Source organism: Pinus tabuliformis, chromosome 2_2 (genome assembly GCF_031772625.1).
Source record: "Pinus tabuliformis cultivar Carrire ecotype Pingquan chromosome 2_2, CPIR1, whole genome shotgun sequence".
Taxonomy (NCBI): domain Eukaryota; kingdom Viridiplantae; phylum Streptophyta; class Pinopsida; order Pinales; family Pinaceae; genus Pinus; species Pinus tabuliformis.
This window is the reverse complement of record NC_142300.1, coordinates 98588633-98610270: the sequence shown is the minus strand read 5'-3', so window position 1 is coordinate 98610270 and position 21638 is coordinate 98588633. Positions and strand designations below refer to the sequence as shown.

General features: G+C 40.3%; 1 protein-coding gene across 2 annotated transcripts in view; it reads right to left on the bottom strand.

Annotated features, from left to right (window-relative positions):
• LOC149191584 (1,4-alpha-glucan-branching enzyme 2-2, chloroplastic/amyloplastic-like) overlaps positions 1–21638 on the bottom strand; it is a 425710-nt gene that overhangs the window by 334366 nt on the left and 69706 nt on the right. For both annotated transcript variants that reach the window (XM_089404340.1, XM_089404341.1), the window contains exons 5-7: positions 16898–16996; positions 16211–16253; positions 16044–16103 (exon numbers count right to left, since the gene is read on the bottom strand). In XM_089404340.1, coding sequence (XP_089260466.1) covers positions 16044–16103; positions 16211–16253; positions 16898–16996 — 202 coding nt within the window. The remainder of the gene's footprint in view (positions 1–16043; positions 16104–16210; positions 16254–16897; positions 16997–21638) is intronic.

The following is a 21638-nucleotide window of genomic DNA, read 5'->3' as shown; positions in this document are numbered from 1 at the left end:
ATTGTGTAGGTGAATATGTCATAAGATCAAGTTGGCCTTAGTACAAGGAACCCTTCTTGATAGGTTGGACGACCCTAGAGAAAAATTATAAAAAGAGGAGAGAAGGAACCTCATTCCTCACCATCCTAAGTGCACAACATCATAGATATACCTCTAAAGTGGCTGCAAGCAGAAGAAGTCCAAGAGAAGTGGAGGAGCATAGGAGATGTTTCTTTGTGACTGTTTGAAGTACCGAATCTGAAGAAGAGCAGGCCGACGGTGAGGAAGAGAAACCTAAGCACCTTAGCAGTTTTGAGTGTATGGTTTATGGGACGTTCTCTCCAAGGAAGGCCGCAAGGTTCTGTGGAGTTGCAGCCTGTCTTATGAAGGTCATAGGGCTGGAAGAGGATTACAACAAGGGTCGATTTAGACCAAGGAACAGCGCTTGAGCAGGGGTCTCCTAGAAAAGGGAGAGTGAAGATTTCTTAGCAGTGAAGGTAGCATTTGGTGGGTTGTAGCAGCTGCCACAGACAGCCCTAACCAGGGTCATAATTGCAGGTCAAACACAAACATTTTGGGACAAATGGTTCAGCTCAAGGTATGGTAATTTTCCCCCTTCTTTGATGTTGTAGGCTAGTGGATGTGTGTCCTAGAAGAGGACATAGTGCAAGCATCCTAGTGTGGGGAGCATAAGGGGCTACACCAGAGATAGCAACAGCCTAGACAAGTCATAAAAGGTCTATTATTACAACCTTGGAAGAAGATCGAAAATAACAGGCAGGCAAGGCTTGAAAGAAGGCAGAGTAATCCAGAACTTGGAGGAGTTTCGAGGCAGTGTTAAGGGTTGTTGCAGTGGATCAAGGAGGCCTAATGAGGGGGCCAGAAAACTCAGATTCTAGGGCAAAGATCAGAGTTGCATCTCAGATGGAGTATAGCGTTACAAGTTGTTCCTTGCTAAGTGGATAAAGTCCTAGTTTGGACAGTGAGGAGCAACCAAAAGAGCAGTTGTTTGGGAGGGTTGCAGTGGCTTGCTCCAAGCCCTAAGTGCAGGTCATTGAAGGACAAATGGTCTGCTAGATGAGGCAGAATATAGTGAGCACGGGACTGAGTCTTGAAGGACAAAGAAAGGAGGTCAAGGGAGCAAATCACATTCATCCCAAGTTCATTGTGGGAGAAGGACATCTTGCAGTGACAGATCACAGCGCTTCGTCCCTAAGTGTGTCTTCATCGGGCAGCACAGGAAGACACTAGTGGGAAGAAAGTCTCGAAGAGTTGTGTCCTTGAAGGACTAAGGAGCAGCCAGTTGGGCAAGAAGTCCCAAAGGAGCTGAGGAGCAGCAGTGTGCAATTGAGAGTTGTTCACAAACAGAGTTGTGAACAACTCGAAAGAAGTCTCAATGTGTTGATGCGTTGAAGGATGATCGATCAACTAGAGAGCAGGTGAAGCCGAGTTCAGTGACCTAATGGAGCTGGTTCATTAATAGAGGCAGATTGGAATTGTTGCAGATCGAGAGCTAGAGGACCGGGTAGATGTGTTCAGGACACATGGAGTGAAAGGGTTAAGGGACGCCACATCAGCAAGTAGGTCAAGGTTGTCTTCTTCAGCGTAGATTGGTGGTCATCACAACAGACAAGAAGCCCTAATTTTCGTAGTCTTGTCTGAGTGGATGTATGAGGGCCATTATCCTTGGTACAAGATCCCTAGACTATTGTATTATCAGTTCGATTAATATAACGAAGTTGGGTTGTTGTACAAATTTGTGAAACATTGTGTATATTTTGTGCACTAATAGATTTACTGTTGTATAGTATTCCGTTGTGCAAAGTAGTCTTGTTGTGATACTTGGATTGGTAGCACCAATGATTTAAGATCCTATCCTAGACTCCAGTATCGTGGAAAAACAACATAACTAAGATGCCACTACGCCATATTTTTGACACCTGATTTTGCATCCCGATATGCTTACCATCCTACTCCAACAACTTGCAAGATTGAATTCCTACTCCCTCACACCATCCATCCATTCCATACTAATGTGTCGTCACCTTCTCCCTATGTGGGCCGAGCAATAATGTGCAAGGTGCTTATTACTAACATATCCACTTCCATGCAATTGTGAACTCAATGTGTTGCAAGCCTTGCTTATGTTGAAGAAGGTTGTACATTTCACTTCTTGCTCTTGCTAAAAGCAACTCAAAGGTATGTTTTCATTGCCGCACTATCAGGAATTTTAACTGCTCCTTAATACTAGGAAGCTTGACAATTGTCCTAGCACCCCTAATCCTCCATTCTTAAAACTCATTTTCCTTCTTTAATATTGTGCCCTTTAGCCTCCTGAGCTTCTCCTTCATTGTTGAAAGGTCCTCTTTAATCTCCTCCCAAGTATGTTCCTGGTGACTTATTTGAAAGCCCTGCAACCACTATGGATGTCTTCATATTTGCCTACATTTCATTGACGGTAGGTCCATAATGTGAATGCTCAACCATCTCACCCAATGTTGTCGTTTGAGCCTTTGATGAGTTCAACGAAAGAGGTGATTCATGATCCTTCTACCACAAACTATATCTCTTCTCAAGCCCCTGCAAATCTGCATATTCTTCATACCTATTCAACTCACCCATCTGATCTTGAGTCTCAATGCTTCAGTCATCTTCCTGCGCTAAGGAATGTGCTTCACCAACTCTTTCTTCTTCTACGAGTTCCTCATCAGTTAACATGTTGATCCGGATTTAAACAGGAACGCAACAAATTACAGAGATAACCATATACACAAAGATGCAGCGGAAGTAATACTTCATTTCATTAATGGAAAATACTGAAATATGCTTACAACCAGAAATGGAAATACCAGCTAGGGCGATGGTAGCTTATCTCTGAGAAGAGATGTGATGGCTACATGCCTCTGAACTGTGTTACAATGAGGCTCGAAGGCCTATTTATTGTTGAGAAACAATGGAAAACCCTTAACATTCCAAAACCTAACCCTAGGAGATGAAACGCCAAACTGTGAGCCCCGTTTGGGGTAAATTGGTACATCAACTTCCCGGGGTCGTAACTTTGGCATATGATCTCCGTTTGACGTGTACAATAGCTCATTAGAAAGATCTATCCGAGCACTATCATTGTTGGAACGGGCAACATCGATCCATGGAATGGACCCATGTTGCCCCCGGATTCCCCAAAAAACGTCGTTTAGGGCCTCAAAACGGCTCCGGAAGTTCAGGACCCGAAAAACTGCTAAAAATAGTAAGTTGTGCTACAATTAAGGAAACTGAAAATGCTGAGAAAGACAATGGTGGGGGTCCAGGTGGACTTGGCAGGTGGCCACCAATATCCACCTGGATCATTCCTCCCCCCTTAGGAAGCAATGGTCCCCATTGCGTTGAGCTCCTCCATGAGATGAGGAAACTTCTGCTGAACTTGTTCCCTGGTGAGCCACTTGCCCTGCTGAAGGAGTTGGCCTGCTTTGACAACGCGATACAGTTGGATATTTTGTTGGCGAGTGTTCTTGATCTGTGTGTCCACGATCCGATTAGTTGCAGCTTGTTCCATGCAATCTGGATTTAATTCTGTGGGTTTGAGCTGTTCTGCAATGTCGGATGTGTCTAGCAATGGTGGAAAGTATGGCCGAAGGCGGTCCACATTGAACACTGGGTGCAGGCCAAGGAATGGGGGAATGCTGAGCTCAAATGCATTGTCTCCCATAGCCTTAGTAATGGTGTAAGGACCATATCGGAGTGGTCTCAATTTCCGATAGGTTCCAGTAAGGCGTTCCTTTTGCAAATGCAACCAGACTTTGTCGCCCACCTGAAACTTGTGTGGCACCCGATGTTGATCATGTCGCTGCTTGTACTTGGCCTTTGATTTCTCAAGAATGTCATGGACCTGCTGGCGAATATGTTGGATGCGCTCAATGAAGCTGGTGGCCTTATCTGTTTCGGACTGGACATGAGCTGAATTCATGTGAGTAGCTGCAAGTGGCATGGCCACATCAATGGGGCATAGTGGCTGGAATCCCAAACCCACCTGAAAAGGGCTATGGCCAGTGGAGCTGTGAAGAGCCCGGTTGTAGCTGTGCTGAACATAGGGGAGGCTCTCGTCCCATGTGCGTGGATGCTTTGAGTTATACATGCGCAGAATGTGCACAATCATCCTATTGACAACCTCTGTCTGGCCATCAGTTTGAGGATGGAAGGCTGTGGACTTCGTGAGTTTGGTGTCCAGCATTGACCAGAGACTGGACCAAAATGTGCTGAGAAACCGACTGTCCCGATCTGAGATGATAGACTGTGGGATCCCAAAGTGCACCCACACTCGTTCAAAGAAGAGTTTAGCAGTGGCTTCTGCTGTGATATTCTTCTTGCAGGCCACCATAATGGCCATCTTCGAGAACCTGTCGACGACCACAAAAACACAGTCATTCCCATGCTTACTGGAAGGAAGGCCTGACATGTAATCCATGGAGATGGATTCCCAAGGTCGACTAGGGGTAGGCAACGGGGTATAGAGGTCGTGCTTCTTAATGGTCGGTTTGGCAATGGCACAGGCAGTACATGATCGGATGTACTTCCCAACATCCTGTCGAAGATTCGGCCAATAGAAATAATTTTGCAGTACTGCCACTGTTTTCTCGACCCCGAAATGCCCAGCAGCCCGACTGTAGTGTGCTTCCCAAATCATCTTGGCACGCTCGCTTGAAGGAACACAAAGGTGACCGAGGTGGCATAATAGGGCATCCTGGAGGTGAAAATCTGCAACCTGCCGACCCTCCAAGAGTGTCTGGTATGTGTGGCCGAATTCTGGGTCGCTTTTGTAGAGAAGTGGCCAATCAAAAGTCGCGTGCCCACAAGAGTTGAGCACGGTGGTTAGCGCCATGATCGGTGGTCAACTGAGGCAATCTGCAACATTATTGGTGCTGCCCTTTTATACTTGATATTCAAGTGAAACTGTTGCAGGTATGTAGACCACTTCTGATGGCGATCATTCTGCAATTTCCCTTGGGTCTGTATGAACTGCAGAGGTCGGTGGTCTGTGTGGATGACCGTTTCCTTCCCCAAAATGTAATGCTTCTATTGTCGGCAGGCCTGTACAATGGAATACATCTCTTTATCATAAGTGGGGTACTTCCGGACTGTGTCTGAAAGTGTTTCACTGTGATATGCCACTGGATGTCCATGTTGAGTAAGGACTGCCCCAATAGCATAGTCAGAGGCATCTGTCTCGACCTCAAATGGTTGTTGTAAATCTGGTAACGCGAGCACTGGTGTTGTGCAGAGGCGATCCTTCAACTCCCTGAAGGCCTTCTGTTGAGATTCAGACCAAAAGAATTTTGCTTTTGCCCCGCCCTTGGTGACTTGACTCAAGGGCCAAGAAATATGAGAAAACCCCAACACAAACCTGCAGTAGAAGTTGGCAAGACCTAGAAAGCTGCGGAGCTCTGTTAGAGTGGTTGGAGAGGGCCAATCCCGAATGACTTGGATCTTGGCTGGATCGACATGCACCCCCTGTTCATCAATGGTGTATCCCAGATACTGAACCTGGGTCATGCCAAAAGTGCATTTCTCCAAATTGGCACATAGCTTGTGTTGCCGCAATGTTTGGAGAACCTGTCGAATGTGGTGGAGGTGCTCTTCCCAACTCTGGCTGAAGATCAGAATGTCATCCAAGTATACTACTACAAAGGAGTTGGTGAATGGCCGCAAGATGTCATCCATTAGCCTCATAAAGGTTGCAGGAGCATTCGTCAATCCGAAAGGCATGACCAACCATTCGAAGAGGCCCTCCTTGGATTTGAAGGCAGTCTTCCACACATCGGAGGGTTCGATTGGTACCTGGTGATATCCCGACTTCAGGTCGATCTTGCTGAAATATTTCGCCCCCTTTAACTGGTCTAGGAGGTCATCAATCCGCGGGATCGGGTACCTATTATGGACAGTGATCTTGTTCAGCGCCCAATAGTCAATACAGAGTCTCCACGTCCCATCCTTCTTCTGTACCAACACGATCGGGCTCCCACAGGGCGATGAACTCAGACGGATGTGACCTTTCTGCAGGAGCTCCTGAATCTGCCTCTTGATTTCATTGTTCTCCAGAACGGAGCGCCGATAGATTGGTCCATTGGGTAGCGGCACACCTGGGGTCAGATCGATGGAGTGCTTGACTTGACAGTGCAGAGGAACCCCTGCCGGGGAGGTGAAGATGTCCTCGTACTCCTCCACAATCTTGTCCATCTGTAGTTGTCGTGCAGAGGGGCCCCGTTTGGAGGTCGCGGCCACTGTCTTCTTCTTTCCTTGAGGGCGTATCATCAGGAAAACAAATTTCCTGGTTTTGGAAATGATCTTACTGCATTGTTTTGCAGTAATCAAAGAGATGGCGGCAGGTGGTGCTACCTCTAGTATCCTGAACAACTTATTTCCCAATGTAATAATAACAGCACGGGGCCTTGATTCATACACAGCATGTCGCTTCCACAAGTATGGTTGTCCTAGTAATACATCACAAACTTCAAGGGGAGCAATGTCACACAATACCTCATCCGTGAAGGGCTTGATGTTGTATGGAAGGCGACACTGCTGGCTCACGCGAAGATCTCGTCCTTGGTGAAGCCACCCAATGGTGTATGGTTGTGGATGTGCTGTGGTCGGTAAGCCCAACCGCTTCACGACCTCTGCCGAAATGAGGTTCTTTTGACTCCCGCTATCAACAATGAACTGTATCGGGGAGCCCTTTACCCACATCTGGGAGTGGAAGAGACGCTCCTCCTCCTCTGGATCTTCGGGTTCATTTTTCTGGATCTTTGCGGTAGCAACAGTGGCGTTGGGATCCGCATCAATGATCTCCTTCCCTTTTTCATACCCCTTATCGGGTTCTGACTCAGAGTCGGAACATGCATCTGATTCTGAAACCTTTAGCTCAGCCACCAGTGACTGCTTGGCCCGACACTCACTTGTGTTGTGAGTGGAACTCTTATGGAACTCGCACCATTTTCCAGTGTCCTTTCTCGGCTTCGCGGCGCTGTTCTTTGCTTGCAGCTTCGGCTGGTTCAGTGTTGCAGGAAGCGCCCCCCCCCCCCCCCCCCGCGGATCCTAGGCCGGAATCGCGTCCCGTACGGAAGCGTTCCGGAAGCGCCCTAGGAAGCGCGATTCCATTTTTTCCGAAGCGCGATTCCAAAATTTTAATGCGCTTCCTGGGATTCGGGTAAGGATTTTAGAGAGCAGTTTCGGTGATATGACTGAGATTACTATCTCGGATCTCATAGAAGATTGCGTTGAATATTGGGTTCAATTTTGTTATGTATCACAATGAATGCGGATTGCAATGGAGACAGTTCTGTTATGTATTACAGTGACTCAATGTTATTCCTATCACAGTTTCGATGCTACCTTGATTTCGATGCTATTACAGTGATCACACTTCGGTGATATTACAGTGATCACACTTCAGTGCAGTGATGCAGTCACAGAAACTCGAATTATCTCTGAAATAAAATTTGGGTACCACAGTAAGGTAATGCAGATTAAAGGTTTTGTGCTACCACAGTCTTGGTGCCTCAACAGTAAGAACAGTCATCAATAGATTTTGGTATAACTACAGTGATACAAATTTGGTATCACAACAGTGAGAAAGTTTTCATCACAATAAGAAGATCTTGGTACCTAACACAGTCTCAATGATAAGGGTTCGGTGAGAAGGTTTCACTGTCAAAATCTTGACGCATAACAATGATATTACAAGGATAAGGACTTTGCATCACATACATAGAAATTCGATCAAGGCACTTCAGAGTTTCGATGATATTATGTAATGCTTAAATCAAAATTTTCCCATTTAATTTTACAATTGAATTGCTAAATTCATGTAATGCTTAAAAATTTGATGTATGTTTGTAATAGCTAGAATATAGATGATTGTTGTACATACTAGTAACTACAATGGAATCATGGATGCCATATCTATCTTGATTTATGCAAAAATATGCATGTTTTCATGTCTTCTACAATTAATTTGGTATTTGGGATGTTTGTTTTGAGTATAAATGCAAAAAAATATAAAAAAATATATATATATAGCAGACGCTTCCGCGGACGCTTCGCTTCCTAGATTTTTGGAAAATGACGCTTCCGCGCTCCGCGCTTCCGCTTCGCTCCCGCTTCGTGCAACATTGGGCTGGTTGTCTTGGGTTGTCCCGCCTTGGCTTTGTCCTTTGTTCTGTGGTTTAGGGGCACCTTTCCCCTGCTTCGGATTCGCAGATCCAAAGTCTCGCTTCTTTTGTTTAAACTTCTGCTCAACCTTGACGGCATACCGGTATGCTGCGCCGAGCGAGGGATGTTTAGGAATTGTATTTCTTCCTGGATGTACTTGTGCAGGCAGCCACGGTATTTGAGTATCAAATGTTGCTCTGAATCCTTGATACCCAACTTTGTGCGAAGGGTATGGAAAAGATTGGTGAACTCCGGCACGTCTTGGTCCCTTCCCTGCCGCAGCGTGGTCCACTTTATGTATTCATCCTCATAGCTCCCGACAGGGTAATACTGCTCCTTGATGGCATCCCGGAACGAATCCCAGGTGGGTGCAGCTGAAAATAGTGAGCCAGTACTTTTATCCTTCTGCTCGCAGTAGGTTTCCCACCAGTCCTTGACGTGGGGGGCTGCTTTGAGAAGGGCAAAAACAATCTTTTCCCGACTCGAAAATTCATGAACAGAAAAATAACCCTCTAGCAGATTTAACCATTTATCTACGACATCTGCGTCTATCTGACCCTCGAATATGGGGATTTCAAAATTAACTTGTACCTTAAAGGGTGTGGCGTTTCCAGAGTAGCTGCTGGAAGCCGATGCGTCGCTTCTAGGTAGCCGCTAAAGGATCTGGGCAAAGTTGTCCATCATCGCGTTCCGTTGTCGCTCGAGGGCTTCTTCGAGCAAGATTTTGATGGGATCTCCTGCCCCCTCGTCTTTCTTCTCGTCCGCCATGGGAGGCCGTCGGGGTTTGCGAGGCTGGTCTTGCAAAGGTTCAACCAGTTCAAGCCCTAACTCCTTATATCCCGACCTTGTTGAGGACATGCAAAGAAAAACAGAGAAAAAGCAGACCACTCTGATACCACTGATCCGGATTTAAACAGGAACGCAACAAATTACAGAGATAACCATATACACAAAGATGCAGCGGAAGTAATACTTCATTTCATTAATGGAAAATACTGAAATATGCTTACAACCAGAAATGGAAATACCAGCTAGGGCGATGGTAGCTTATCTCTGAGAAGAGATGTGATGGCTACATGCCTCTGAACTGTGTTACAATGAGGCTCGAAGGCCTATTTATTGTTGAGAAACAATGGAAAACCCTTAACATTCCAAAACCTAACCCTAGGAGATGAAACGCCAAACTGTGGACCCCGTTTGGGGTAAATTGGTACATCAACTTCCCGGGGTCGTAACTTTGGCATATGATCTCCGTTTGACGTGTACAATAGCTCATTAGAAAGATCTATCCGAGCACTATCATTGTTGGAACGGGCAACATCGGTCCATTCCATGGACCCATGTTGCCCCCGGATTCCCCAAAAAACGTCGTTTAGGGCCTCAAAACGGCTCCGGAAGTTCAGGACCCAAAAAACTGCTAAAAATAGTAAGTTGTGCTACAATTAAGGAAACTGAAAATGCTGAGAAAGACAATGGTGTGGGTCCAGGTGGACTTGGCAGGTGGCCACCAATATCCACCTGGATCACATGTTCTCTTCTTAAGGTAAGGCATTGTTTCCATGCTCCATAGACATAGCTGCTTCATTGTCTTCAACTTTGTTTGGCTACAATAAATTCTTTCTCTTACTAACTCCACCAAAGCGACGAGCTTTCCTAATGAACAATTTTTCTTCCTTCTTACTTGGTTCTTACCCTTATTGTAACATCTTGCAACCCGCACCCCTATTGAATTTAGTTCTTCTTCAATTAGTTGTTTTTTGAATCTTCCTTATGTTATGCTCAAACAAGCTTTTTGAGAATTGATGAGCAGCAGGCAAAACAAACTGCTCCTTCCTCCAAACAACCAACACTCTTTATCGCAGTCGCTTGCAAATGGCATCATCTTCACCTAAAATTAAAGAGAAAATATTTTACATGTTGGTCATAACAATGTCAAGATGATATTCCCTGATGTTTGTAACGAAACATTGGAATATTTGAAAAATCAAGTCACTGCATTCTAGATCGAGCATAATGGCACACATTATGGTTCTTGCCATAATATTTAAGACCTTGAGCTTCTTACCAAAGATAGGGTCCTCGATATCATGCAACCTGTGAAAGCTTTCAACCATCAACAATAGAACCCTTCTTAAAATGTCATCATCGTAGGGGGGAATAGGAGCAGTTATCCTTATGATCTCACCGAGGCAAGAAGCAACTGCAAGTCTTACCTCCTTACAAGGGTGTTCCATAAACCTATTATGGATCAAGAAAGGCATTGATGGCTTCAAGGCCCAACTCAATATCCTCCAATCATATTTCTCTACCATGGTCAAACATGCATCTATCTCCTCCAATCTAGAGAGGACATCCCTTGTCTTCATAAATTTCAAATTTGACCCCAATACGAACAACCAATTTCCCACTTCCTCTTCTTTTTGTAATCTCTTGATTGCTAGTGCTGAAGAGTAGCATGGACTCCCTTTGAGAAGGGTTTGTTAATCTGCTTTGTTCCTTTCTCCATGAAAACATTATTGTCATTGACACAACCTGCGTATTGTTGTACCGATTTAGGAGTAGTGTTGAATGCTTTGATAAAAATCCATTGTTTATTATGGTGATATTCCCTTTAGGGATTTCAAGGATACTATGGCTTTCCCTTTTCATTATTGCTCAATATGCTAACAACCATTAAAAAGCCCTTAGGGACATTTCATCAAACACTTGGCAAACATGTTGAGCTTACAAACAGTTACATGCCAATCCCTTTCAAATGCAAATTATTACAGGACCCACTTGGCAATAAGAAGAACCCTTGTATGCTAAGTATATCAGATATATTATCCCAAGTATATTTAGAAACCTTTATCTTCAAAAATTCTTCTACAAGACTATAGTTTAGGAATTCTCACCAACAGTTAACATACAACCAACAAAGACCAATTCAATAGAAAAATATTTAATAGAATTGTTAATGAATTTATTTATTTATATGTAATGGCCAGGGGATTCATTTATTGCACCTGATTACCAGGCTTTAACAAGATGGTTTCCAGACACTCAATGGGTTGTTCCAAGGGGTACAGTGCTCTCTTTGGCAGCTCAATATTCAAACTTCGATCTGGCCCAAGTAGGATACGATCGACCCAGCAAGATGCTTCAGCTCTAATCTGCCCCTGAGAGTTGAACCCTCGACAAGTAATTCGCATGTTGCGGTTATCTCCAGATTCTGCCCCTGCAATTTTGCAAATTGGCTTCACAAGTAGTTGGATTTGGCCTAGAACTCGACTCCGAACTTGATGGGGAATTTCTCCTCAATTTAGCCGCATTAGGAAGCGTTGCCTCAACAAACCACGAATCCCTAATTCGCCATTTATTTTGTTCTAAGATACCTTTACTGCACCTTTCTTTCAAAGACTCCAAAAATTGTAGCCAATAAAACCCCTCCCTTGCAAGCATCAATATTGCGACATACCTTTGACAATAAGAGAGGATTCCAGCGGAAATAACGATTTGGCGTGGTGGTCATCATAATCGGCATCAGAACTCCCTAAATTTGAAGCAATTTTTTGTTTAACAAACCAAAGCAATTTTTGTAACAATGTGAATGAAGTGAATGCGCATTAACCCTGGAGCTTTCGGTGTTCAAACCCTAACCAAGGTTAAACCGACAATCAAGGTTGGGTTGGGAATCCATAGAATTTAATCCAAATTGTTTAGAGAGATGTTGCTTGAGCTTCATTAAATGTACAACCCTCCAAAAAAATCCATGCAGTGTGAGAAAAGAATTAACTATTTTGTCACCGAGAAAGGAAGCTTTTTCAGATATGCCACTTCAAAGCATGTTTTCCAGATTTACAACTTCAAAGCATCTTTTCCAGATTTGTCTCTTTCAAGCAAAGATTTTCCTATTTTTCTTTAAAGCCCTTGAGTGGCAGAAATTCGAGCAAGGCATTGATCTCCAACGAATTTTCAATAGGAGGATTTTATTTATTTAGATCCACCACTCTTCGAAAAAAATTATGCTTCCCCACTTCAATGCAAATATTTTCAGACATAGTTATATGAAGTCCATGGACGTGAAAGAAACCTCCAACCTACTTTCCACAAAATCAATTTATCTATCTGAATCCACCACCACCGACTGATGTGGAAACATCCAAATCACCGAAAAGGGTTATCAGTCTTTGAAACCAAGCAGTAAAGGAATCAAAACCCTGTACATAAATCAACCCAGCACACAGAACATGAAACCCTTTTTTTCCAATTCGACCCTGGATCTTCACTCGATCTGTAAAATTGGCTTCCTAGTGGTTGCATAGATACTGCCACAAACACTTACAAATCTATCGATATGCCACAAACACTTACAAATCTATGGATAAGCACCAATGAGAGATTGAAATTCTCCTTAGAATCCCTTAGAATGGTAGGAACACTAGCTCTGATACCACTGTAATATCCTTTTTTTAATTATTTTATAAATTTTGATCATTTTTCACTTCAAATTTCTTCAGGAAATTCCCACAGGAAAATATTTGTTCCTCATCAAAATAGATCAACCAAAGGCAAAGATATGTAACAATAAACTCCGCGAGTTATTTTCTTAATCATATCAAGAAAGTACATGCTGACAACTTTTTCTAAATGCCAAAATCGATTTACTGGAAACTGGTTGATGGTGATGCAAGTTGTTGCAAAATTTTGGACTTCTGCAGACTACTACAACTTGATCTTCCTTACTTCATTAAGTACCAACAGAGAAGCTGAAGATGTTTTCCCACTCGACTAGCTAGGGTGGGTGGTTTACAACCGAAACTAGGTTTACTGTAATATGCCTAGGGAGGATAGTTTCACCCTCAAAGAATATCTACGGTTACCAAAAAACCCCATACAAAGCTCAATGAGCCCCCACATCAATTAACCAAATCATCCACACATATCCCCCTAATGAGCTCTCGCTTCTCTTTTTATTATGATGACTTACCAAAATACCATGGTGAATACCATGTGGTCAAGACTAAATACGATGGGTCATTCAAATACCATGAGTCACATTTTCTCTCTCTTTTTATTATGATGACTTACCAAAATACCATGGTGAATACCATGTGGTCAAGACTAAATACGATGGGTCATTCAAATACCATGAGTCACATTTTCTCTTAGTAAAGTGACTTCATAATTATCTTTTTTCTTAGTAACTTTTAATTAATTAATTCCCTCATAGCCCACAAATGATTTTAATTTGTAGCCTAGGCTACTGAGATGCTCTCCAATCCCAATGCCTAGATTACACTATATGAGGGGTAACAGGACTGGTTGAAACCACTAGAGACTGATAGCGTGTTGACACTATGAATAGGCTTAGAACTCTTATAATCATGTCCTCTCTATTAGGAAAGAGTATGTTATGATGGTCTATGCAACTAAGATTTGTGTTGTGTACTGCTGAAGAGCCTAACTTTATGTCCACTTTAGGTCAATCACATAGCTAGTATTGAATAACATTTTACATCGAATTTAGGCTTATGTGATCCATATCAAGTTTCTGAGAATATTTTTGATGATAATCACATCAAAATTCATTTGTCAACACGTTTCAAACCAACCAACATGGTTCATCATCAAGACAAAATGAAGAATCAGATCATAGCAACGGGTTAAAAAGAGAGACAGATCATTCCAACGGCTATAATGAAACGGTTACTTTTGACTAGACCAAAAATTTGGAGAAAAAATATTTTCTTTTTAATTTAAATAAATAACTAAATAAAATATATATATATATATATATATATTATTTTTATATATAACCTTGAAAATAGGATAAGATTTTTACCCAATTCATAATATGAGGTTATTTTTGACTGAACCAAAAATGAGGAGAAAAATAAAATGATTTTTCTCCTAATATATATATATATATTTACTTAAATTAAAAATATATATATATATATGGAGAAAAATCATTTTATGTTTCTTCTCCTAATATATATATATACTTAAATTAAATATATATATATATATATATATATATTAGGAGAAAAATCATTTTATTTTTCTCCACACACATATATATATATATATATATTATTTACTTAAATTAAAAATAAAATGATTTTCTCCTAATTTTTGGTTCAGTCAAAAGTAACCTCATATTATGAATTGGGTAAAAATCTTATCCTATTTCCAAGGAGAAAAATCATTTTATTTTTAATTTAAGTAAATAGCTAAATAATATATATATATATATATTATTTTTATATATAATCTTGGAATTACGATAAGATTTTTACCCAATTCATAATATGAGGTTTAGGATACTTTATTAAGATCAAATATAAGAGGTATTGTAAAAAATATTATAAATAATGTTGAAATATTATTTTTATTACAAAGTTTAAGTAATAAGAATCCCTAAAATATATAATAAATTACCAAAGTCAAATGGATGAATATAAATATAAAAACAGAATAATTAAATTAAATAACAAAAAGTAAAAGGGAAACAACTAAAGGGTCAAAATAAACTAACAAATAGTAAAGGGAACAAACAGTAAAAATCTTATCGTATTTCCAAGGTTATATATATATATATATATATATATTAAAAAGAAAATATTTGTTCTCCTAATTTTTGGTCCAGTCAAAAGTAACCATCTCATTATAGCCGTTGGAATGATTTGTCTCTCTATTTAACCCATTGTCATGATCTAATTCTTCATCTTGTCCTAACGATGAACCACACTGGTTGGTTCGAAACGCATCGACAAATGAATTTTGATGTGATTATCACCGAAAAAATTTCTCAAAAACATTTCACATGTTCAGACAAGTAAGAAATACACCTGTTAGAATTGGAGTAAGAGTTCTTCCAATGATTTAAGGTTGCATCTAACTATAAATATGCACTTATGCCTTCCGTAAGGAATTATGAGACTGTTAAAATTGGCCTTTTTCTATCATGGGCAGAGAAGAAAATGCTTCCTAAATTTATTCATTTACAATGCATTTTGAGAGAGATTTTGTATTTGCATTTTGCATATCTTATATAGCTATTTTGATTGTATAAATCTTATGTACTCCACATAGGATTTGGATCTTCTGAGTGCAACAAGAAAAGTTTCATTTCATGTCAAATCATCCTGGTTTTTTATCATTCAAGGCTCCAAAGGCATATTCCTGCATGCAAGTATTCTATTGGTGCTTTTGCCATGTACTCCATCTCACATGACCATAAACTAGAAGTTATTTATTGTTTATAATGATCTGTGTTTTGTATGTATAGTCATTGCCTGTGGACAATTACCTTCTGAGCTTTTATTTATATTCTCTTGCCCTCGATCATATAGCAAGTATAAAAGATATTATCAATATTGCAGTCCGTTGAATCTATCCATCACGCATGCATATGATATATATTGGGATTATGTCTGCCTCAATATGGGGGATACTGTTGACCCGATGACAATTGTTGTCACTTTGGTAGCGTGCAGATGTCACCAGCTTCATACACCAAAGTGATTATGTACAGCAAGTGTACCTTGACAACAGCTTCATTTAAAACATTGTCATCACTCAAACATAAAAAGACCGTGTTTTTAAACTCCAAGAAAAAATTATCGTTAGACACATATTTACAGCCTTCAGCCTTTTATTGTATTCTGTAAAGGAAATTCTCACAAAATTTGTCCAAATCTTACAAACCCCAGCAAGTTAGATACATGAATCAACATTTTGTTATAGTTTAACGTTGCATCTTTTAGAAAAATGCCTCAAGCTATAGACACTCTTGTGAAGGAGAGCAAAAGCATGGCCCCACTTAGCAACATCAGAATGAAGATTCCAGCTAGAAATTTAATTGCAGAGAAGCTAACCTTAGTCATAACATCAGCATTGGGATTCCAGTTGTTGAAATCTCCTATAAGTGATGCCCCCTTCAAAGACCAATAAAAGAGGATTGAGTAAACAAGGAACTTAGTGAGAGTTGAAAAGAAACGATACATGCCATTTTCAATTGACTGAAGAGGTAAATGTTATAGACCTTAGCACCAGGTGCCCACTCTCTGTATGTGATTCCAGCCGCACTGCAACATGTACAAAAAGAGCTCTTAGCAAATCCACACTGATAATTACGGCTTTCAATTTCAGATGCTCCTCACAATATAAGCCAAAATGCTCTATAATCCAGCAATCCAAAACTTTGTGTGAAGAGAAGGGGCTGGAAATTACCAGATACAAATACTAAATGGATTTATAATAATCAATGCAAAAGCCATCCCACCTAGGAATGGGTACGTGCCAAAATAACATTTCAAAAGGTTCACAAAAGAAAGAAAACTTAGACAATATTTCTTACAAGATATTCAAAGTTAGCATTTCAATACTGAAGTTTCGAAACATGGCCAACTGAGATTAGAGTTTGTTCCCTCTCACAATAGGTATGATTTGGTAAAGCAAGCAGACAGAAATAGGTGGGGCATGGAGTTTAGTTGCATTATTTTATGCACATTAGGCCAATGTCATAAAGATAAAGAAACATCGATATGCAGCAATGGTCAATGTTCCCCTTCGTATCATAAAAAGAATCTGTTAGCTTTATGACAAATCCATTATGGAGTTCTCTTTATTTTCAAACTGTTTCCTATCATATAGAAACTATTAAGAAAATTTAGGTCCAAAAATGGTAATTTAATCTAAGAGATTTGAATGGGGAAATTTTTAACATTACCTTCTATTAAATCCCATCTTTTCATAACCCCTAGAAAATGCTTCCAAGCCACCTTCATATTTATCAATCAACTCTCTTGTTTTCTTATACTGCGCAAATCTGCAAGACAAACAAGGAAATATTTAAAAATGATTTCATTCAGTTATTTCCAATACTAAATATGGGATTACAACCTCATAGATTTGCAGAGTCAGCCAGAATATGAAAAAAATAAGGGCCTCAAGCCAACAGAAGATAAAATTGTTCTCACAAATTAAGAAGACCAACTTCCTTTGCTTCATATAATGAACATCATGAGGTAAACCAGCTCTATCAATGGAGATCCGTTGAATCTTCTTACAAGCAAAAGATTGAATTAATGGAAATGGTGCAACACCACGTAGGATTGCTGCAGCTACATCACCACTACATTTAGCAATGGTTTACCTTCCTTAACAGTAGAGCTATCGGACAGGAAGGCAGGTGCCAGGGGGGGGGTTGGGGAATTCCCCTTAGATCCCAAGGAAATGAAGAATTATCCTGTGCATGGGGACTACGAAATGCAATGAACAATGAGACAGAGGCATTGACCCTCCTCTGCAGACTAATATTGACAAGAAATAGAGGGTTTGGACAGCTCACAATGGTGGAGGACTCAAACATAGTCATTAGACACGAGCACTATAGATCAATACCTTGAGATCTCGGGCTAACAAGAATAATCAAGAGGTCGCAAGAAAATTTTTAAAGGACCAAGGCAGATTGAGTTTTTTCATGTTCTTGGAGCCCATAATTCTCTGGAAGATCATCAAGCTGATGAAACTGTGGATCTAGCTGCAGCAACATTCACAATAAAAGGTTGGGATCCTTGTTTCTTTCATATACCATGAATATATTTTTACGATTACCAATCAACTTCACAAGTAAATTCAGGCATTCAAGGCAGGCAGACAAGTGACATGGTGCCCACACTGAGATTGAATGGTTCATAACTCTCAAGTGGTAGTACTTCCAAAACAGAGCTGGGAGCTGTGTCTCATTAAGAACTCTGACGTGATGGGAAGGGTGATTGAATGTGGCATAAGACACATTCTAGTAACCACGGACTTAATTCTGGTTTCCTTCTCCATTTACGGAGACAGACAGCAAGATTGGAGTATTGAAATTTCAGATAGACCATAATCAATTGGAGGCCTTTTTAGGGTAGGTAAACTGAGTGGGATATATAGTGCCTGGAAATAGTCTGGGAAGAAGAATGCCAAATGTAGCTGCAATTCAGAATTGTGTTCATGGTGCAAGATTGTAGAGTTAAGATAAAGATAGCACATGCTCAGGATTCCTTGGCTCTCTCAGTGTGGAAGCGGAACAAGTGGAATATAAAGTAAACATTGAGGCACAGCAGTCCAGTAGGGCATCTCATAGGAACTTCCCTGCAATTTGAAAGAAATAAAGAAAAAGAAAACTCCATTTAAGCAGCCATGGAGAATCAAAATATTAAAAAATTATAATAATAAATTATTAAAAAAAATGAAGCTCCGGAATCCAGAATAGAGCCACTGCATGGAATGGTGTTGCATTTAATGGATGAGAAGAAAGCAATGGAAAATCCCAAGCAGTTACCATCCAAACAATCCATTGGTTCATTTAGCAACGAATCAGGCAAATGCATGGACGAAACACAGTCCAGCAGGAACGTGTTCTGGGAGGCACCATGGAAATCAACACAGCTGATTAGTTTGCATTTTCCCAGGTCATTGTCAAGAAGGAAACCCCATGAGGGGATGATGAAGCCTAACATCTTCTTGACAGTTTGAAATGTTTTGTAAAGTTTTGCTACTTCTAACATAGTTTCTTAGTAAGTTTGTTAGGGAGTACTCCTGCGAGACATTTAGACGAGACATTTAGAAATAGTTTTAGTTCTCAAGAAGCAGCTCAGCGAAAATGTAGATACTTTTGTCACTTGTGGTTTCAGAAACAATATTGGAAGCTCTGACTCCTTGTGCTTTGTATTGACATTCTGTACAGTTAGGACGCAGCTAATTTTAATACAAGATCTATCCATTCTCGTTTAAAAAATGAAAAAAAAAAACAATAGAGCTGTAACAGTGTAACATAGGCATGGCTAATGAATTGATCCAAGAATACTTGGCACAATTCTTAGTGATACTGAAGGTCAATGTTACAAAAATTGGCATTGGCAAAAAATCACTGGGGTCATAAACTCGGGACATCAGAAAAATCAAAGAAAAAATCGACAGAAAATTGGCAAAAACCAGTCAAGCAAAAAAATCGCACAAATAGCCTATTCAAAATGCAGTTTATAATACAGCAGCAAATCCTACCAAATAATCCGAGGAGAGATACATCTAAGTTTCTTGGCTTGTTAGAATCATGTCAAGCAACCAGCTCCTAGGGATCACTACTACCATCCTCAAACAGGCAACGTGCATACTACAGTGTTACTAGAATCTTCCCATCGATACTCATATTTTTTAACAAAACTGCAATTTCAATGAATTCCACCAAGCATTCAAACAATTTTATCAATTCGCTAAAGTGCACAAAATTTTACGTCCAAATGAACCACTACAAAGGATGAAATCTGAAATGCAATCAAGGATCTTGCCTCATCACAAAAGGCACTCAAGAATACACAGACCTCTATTCAGTTGACATGTCGCACAAAGTACAGAACATAATCACATACATATGACCAACATCAACAAATGTCCCAGTCCAATTTGTCAAAAATAAGAACGGCACTATGTGGATGTGCATAGAAAAGATATCATGAAATCAACTCGTAATAAGGGATAAGTAACCTTCTCAATTCATTGGAAGGAGCATACATTGTTGCCACACCAACATAAGAACTGGATATACTAGTTATGAATAGAAATGCACCAAAAACAGTTTTTACAACAAGGGAAGGACATTATGAATTCTTGCCCATGCCCTTTGGACTATCCAATGTCCAGTCAACTTAAAAGAATAATGAATATATTTTTCTATCCTTATTTAAGGAAATTCACTTAAGTATTGTTGGACACCATACTGACAATTAGTAAAAATGATGAGAATACAGATCTCATCTACAACTTCTACTAAACTCCTAAGAGAGACAAACTATATGCCAACATTTCAAAATATAGCTTCTCAAGCAAAAGACAAGCACCTTGGACATGATACATGTCATATTAGTGGAAGGTACGTGAAGATTCATAACCCTTCTTTGAACTGTGGATTTTCTCATGCTTGATCTCTACATTTGTCATCGGGACAATCAAATCCTTATTATTGTGCTCTATGTGGATGATCTGATTTTGACTGGCAGCTCGACCTCCCAGATTAAAGAACTGAAGCTAAGGCTTCAGGGGTCATTTGAAATGACTGATCTTGGTATGCTTCATTACTTTCTAGGCGTTCAGGTTATTCAGTCTACCTTTGGGATCTCTCTCTAGATTTGTTGCAATGCTTCAGGATGGAGGACTGTAAGTCATTTGGAATCAATGTTACATTTATCAGCAATATATTGCCAATGTTGTGATATATTGTTGATTTGTGTAGCTTGGGAGGTTCTTCAAGCCCTAGGGTTCAGGGTTTGGAGGGCAAAGCGCCACAAGGATCACTTTTGGGCTTGGAACCCAAGTATGGAGTTTTGCACCAAATCATGTTTTGGGCATTTCCATGAGAACATTTCTACATGTGATAGTATGAGATGATAGAGGGCAGAAAGGAGAATCCAACGCTTCGAGAATCGTCGAATTCCGAGTTGTAGAAACGGAGATATGAATTTTTGAAGTTATATGATGGGGTTTACACGTGTGTCAAAGTCGACTTGTTGTAAACATGACCTCTGGCAGTTGTAGAAGCCCCTAATCATGACGTTGGAGGAGCCCTTGTGTATGGTATATATACAAGGTGAATGTGAGGACTTAGAGAATCCAAAAGTGCAACGCACAAGGAGAAAACAACTCGTTGGAGAGGAGATTTCTGTGCCCTAGCTGCAGCAAGGAGAGGACTGGACAGCGAGGGCATTTAAGGGCTGTTTCAGGGGTCCGTTTAGACAACAGAGCTGCTGGTTGGAGGGCAGAGACCCTGTTCTTGGAGGCAGAGGCAAGGAGGTATGTTTGAGGGCTTCCTGGAGGGTGGACAGTCCTCCTAAGAATGATATGTAATTTACTGCTTTAAATTTTCCGCTGTGCAAAGTAGTTCTTGTTGAGATTCTTGGTTTGGTAGTGTCAGAGATTTTAAGATTCTAACCTAGACCCAAGATCAAGGAAATTCAACATATATCGTGACCCCAAGTCAATAATATCAGTGATAATTATCGCAATAATTTATTTTTTTAACTTATCATGACAATATGAAAATTATCGCCTTGTCTTTGTGAATACCAAAGGATTCTTGGTCTTTTAACCCTCATTCTCCAAAAGTGAGTTAGAGGATTGAGCTCCGAGGATACTATGACCATTTTCCATCAAGCAAACAAGGGAAAATCAATTGTTTTCATTGCCATGATTCATCTCATAAGATACATTTATTTTTGTTTTGATGTGAATTTGTATCATCCTATCAGGACTTATGACTCTGCAATGTCTGCATATGTCATATTTTAGTATCGATGTGTAATGTACCACATGACATCTTATATAGTAGTTTTATTTTCATATTTATGAAGCAAAGTGCTTTTTGATGTTGTTGTTTCTTTAAATGTTATAAAAAGTTGAAAAAAAATATATATTTTGTATTTTTTACGTTT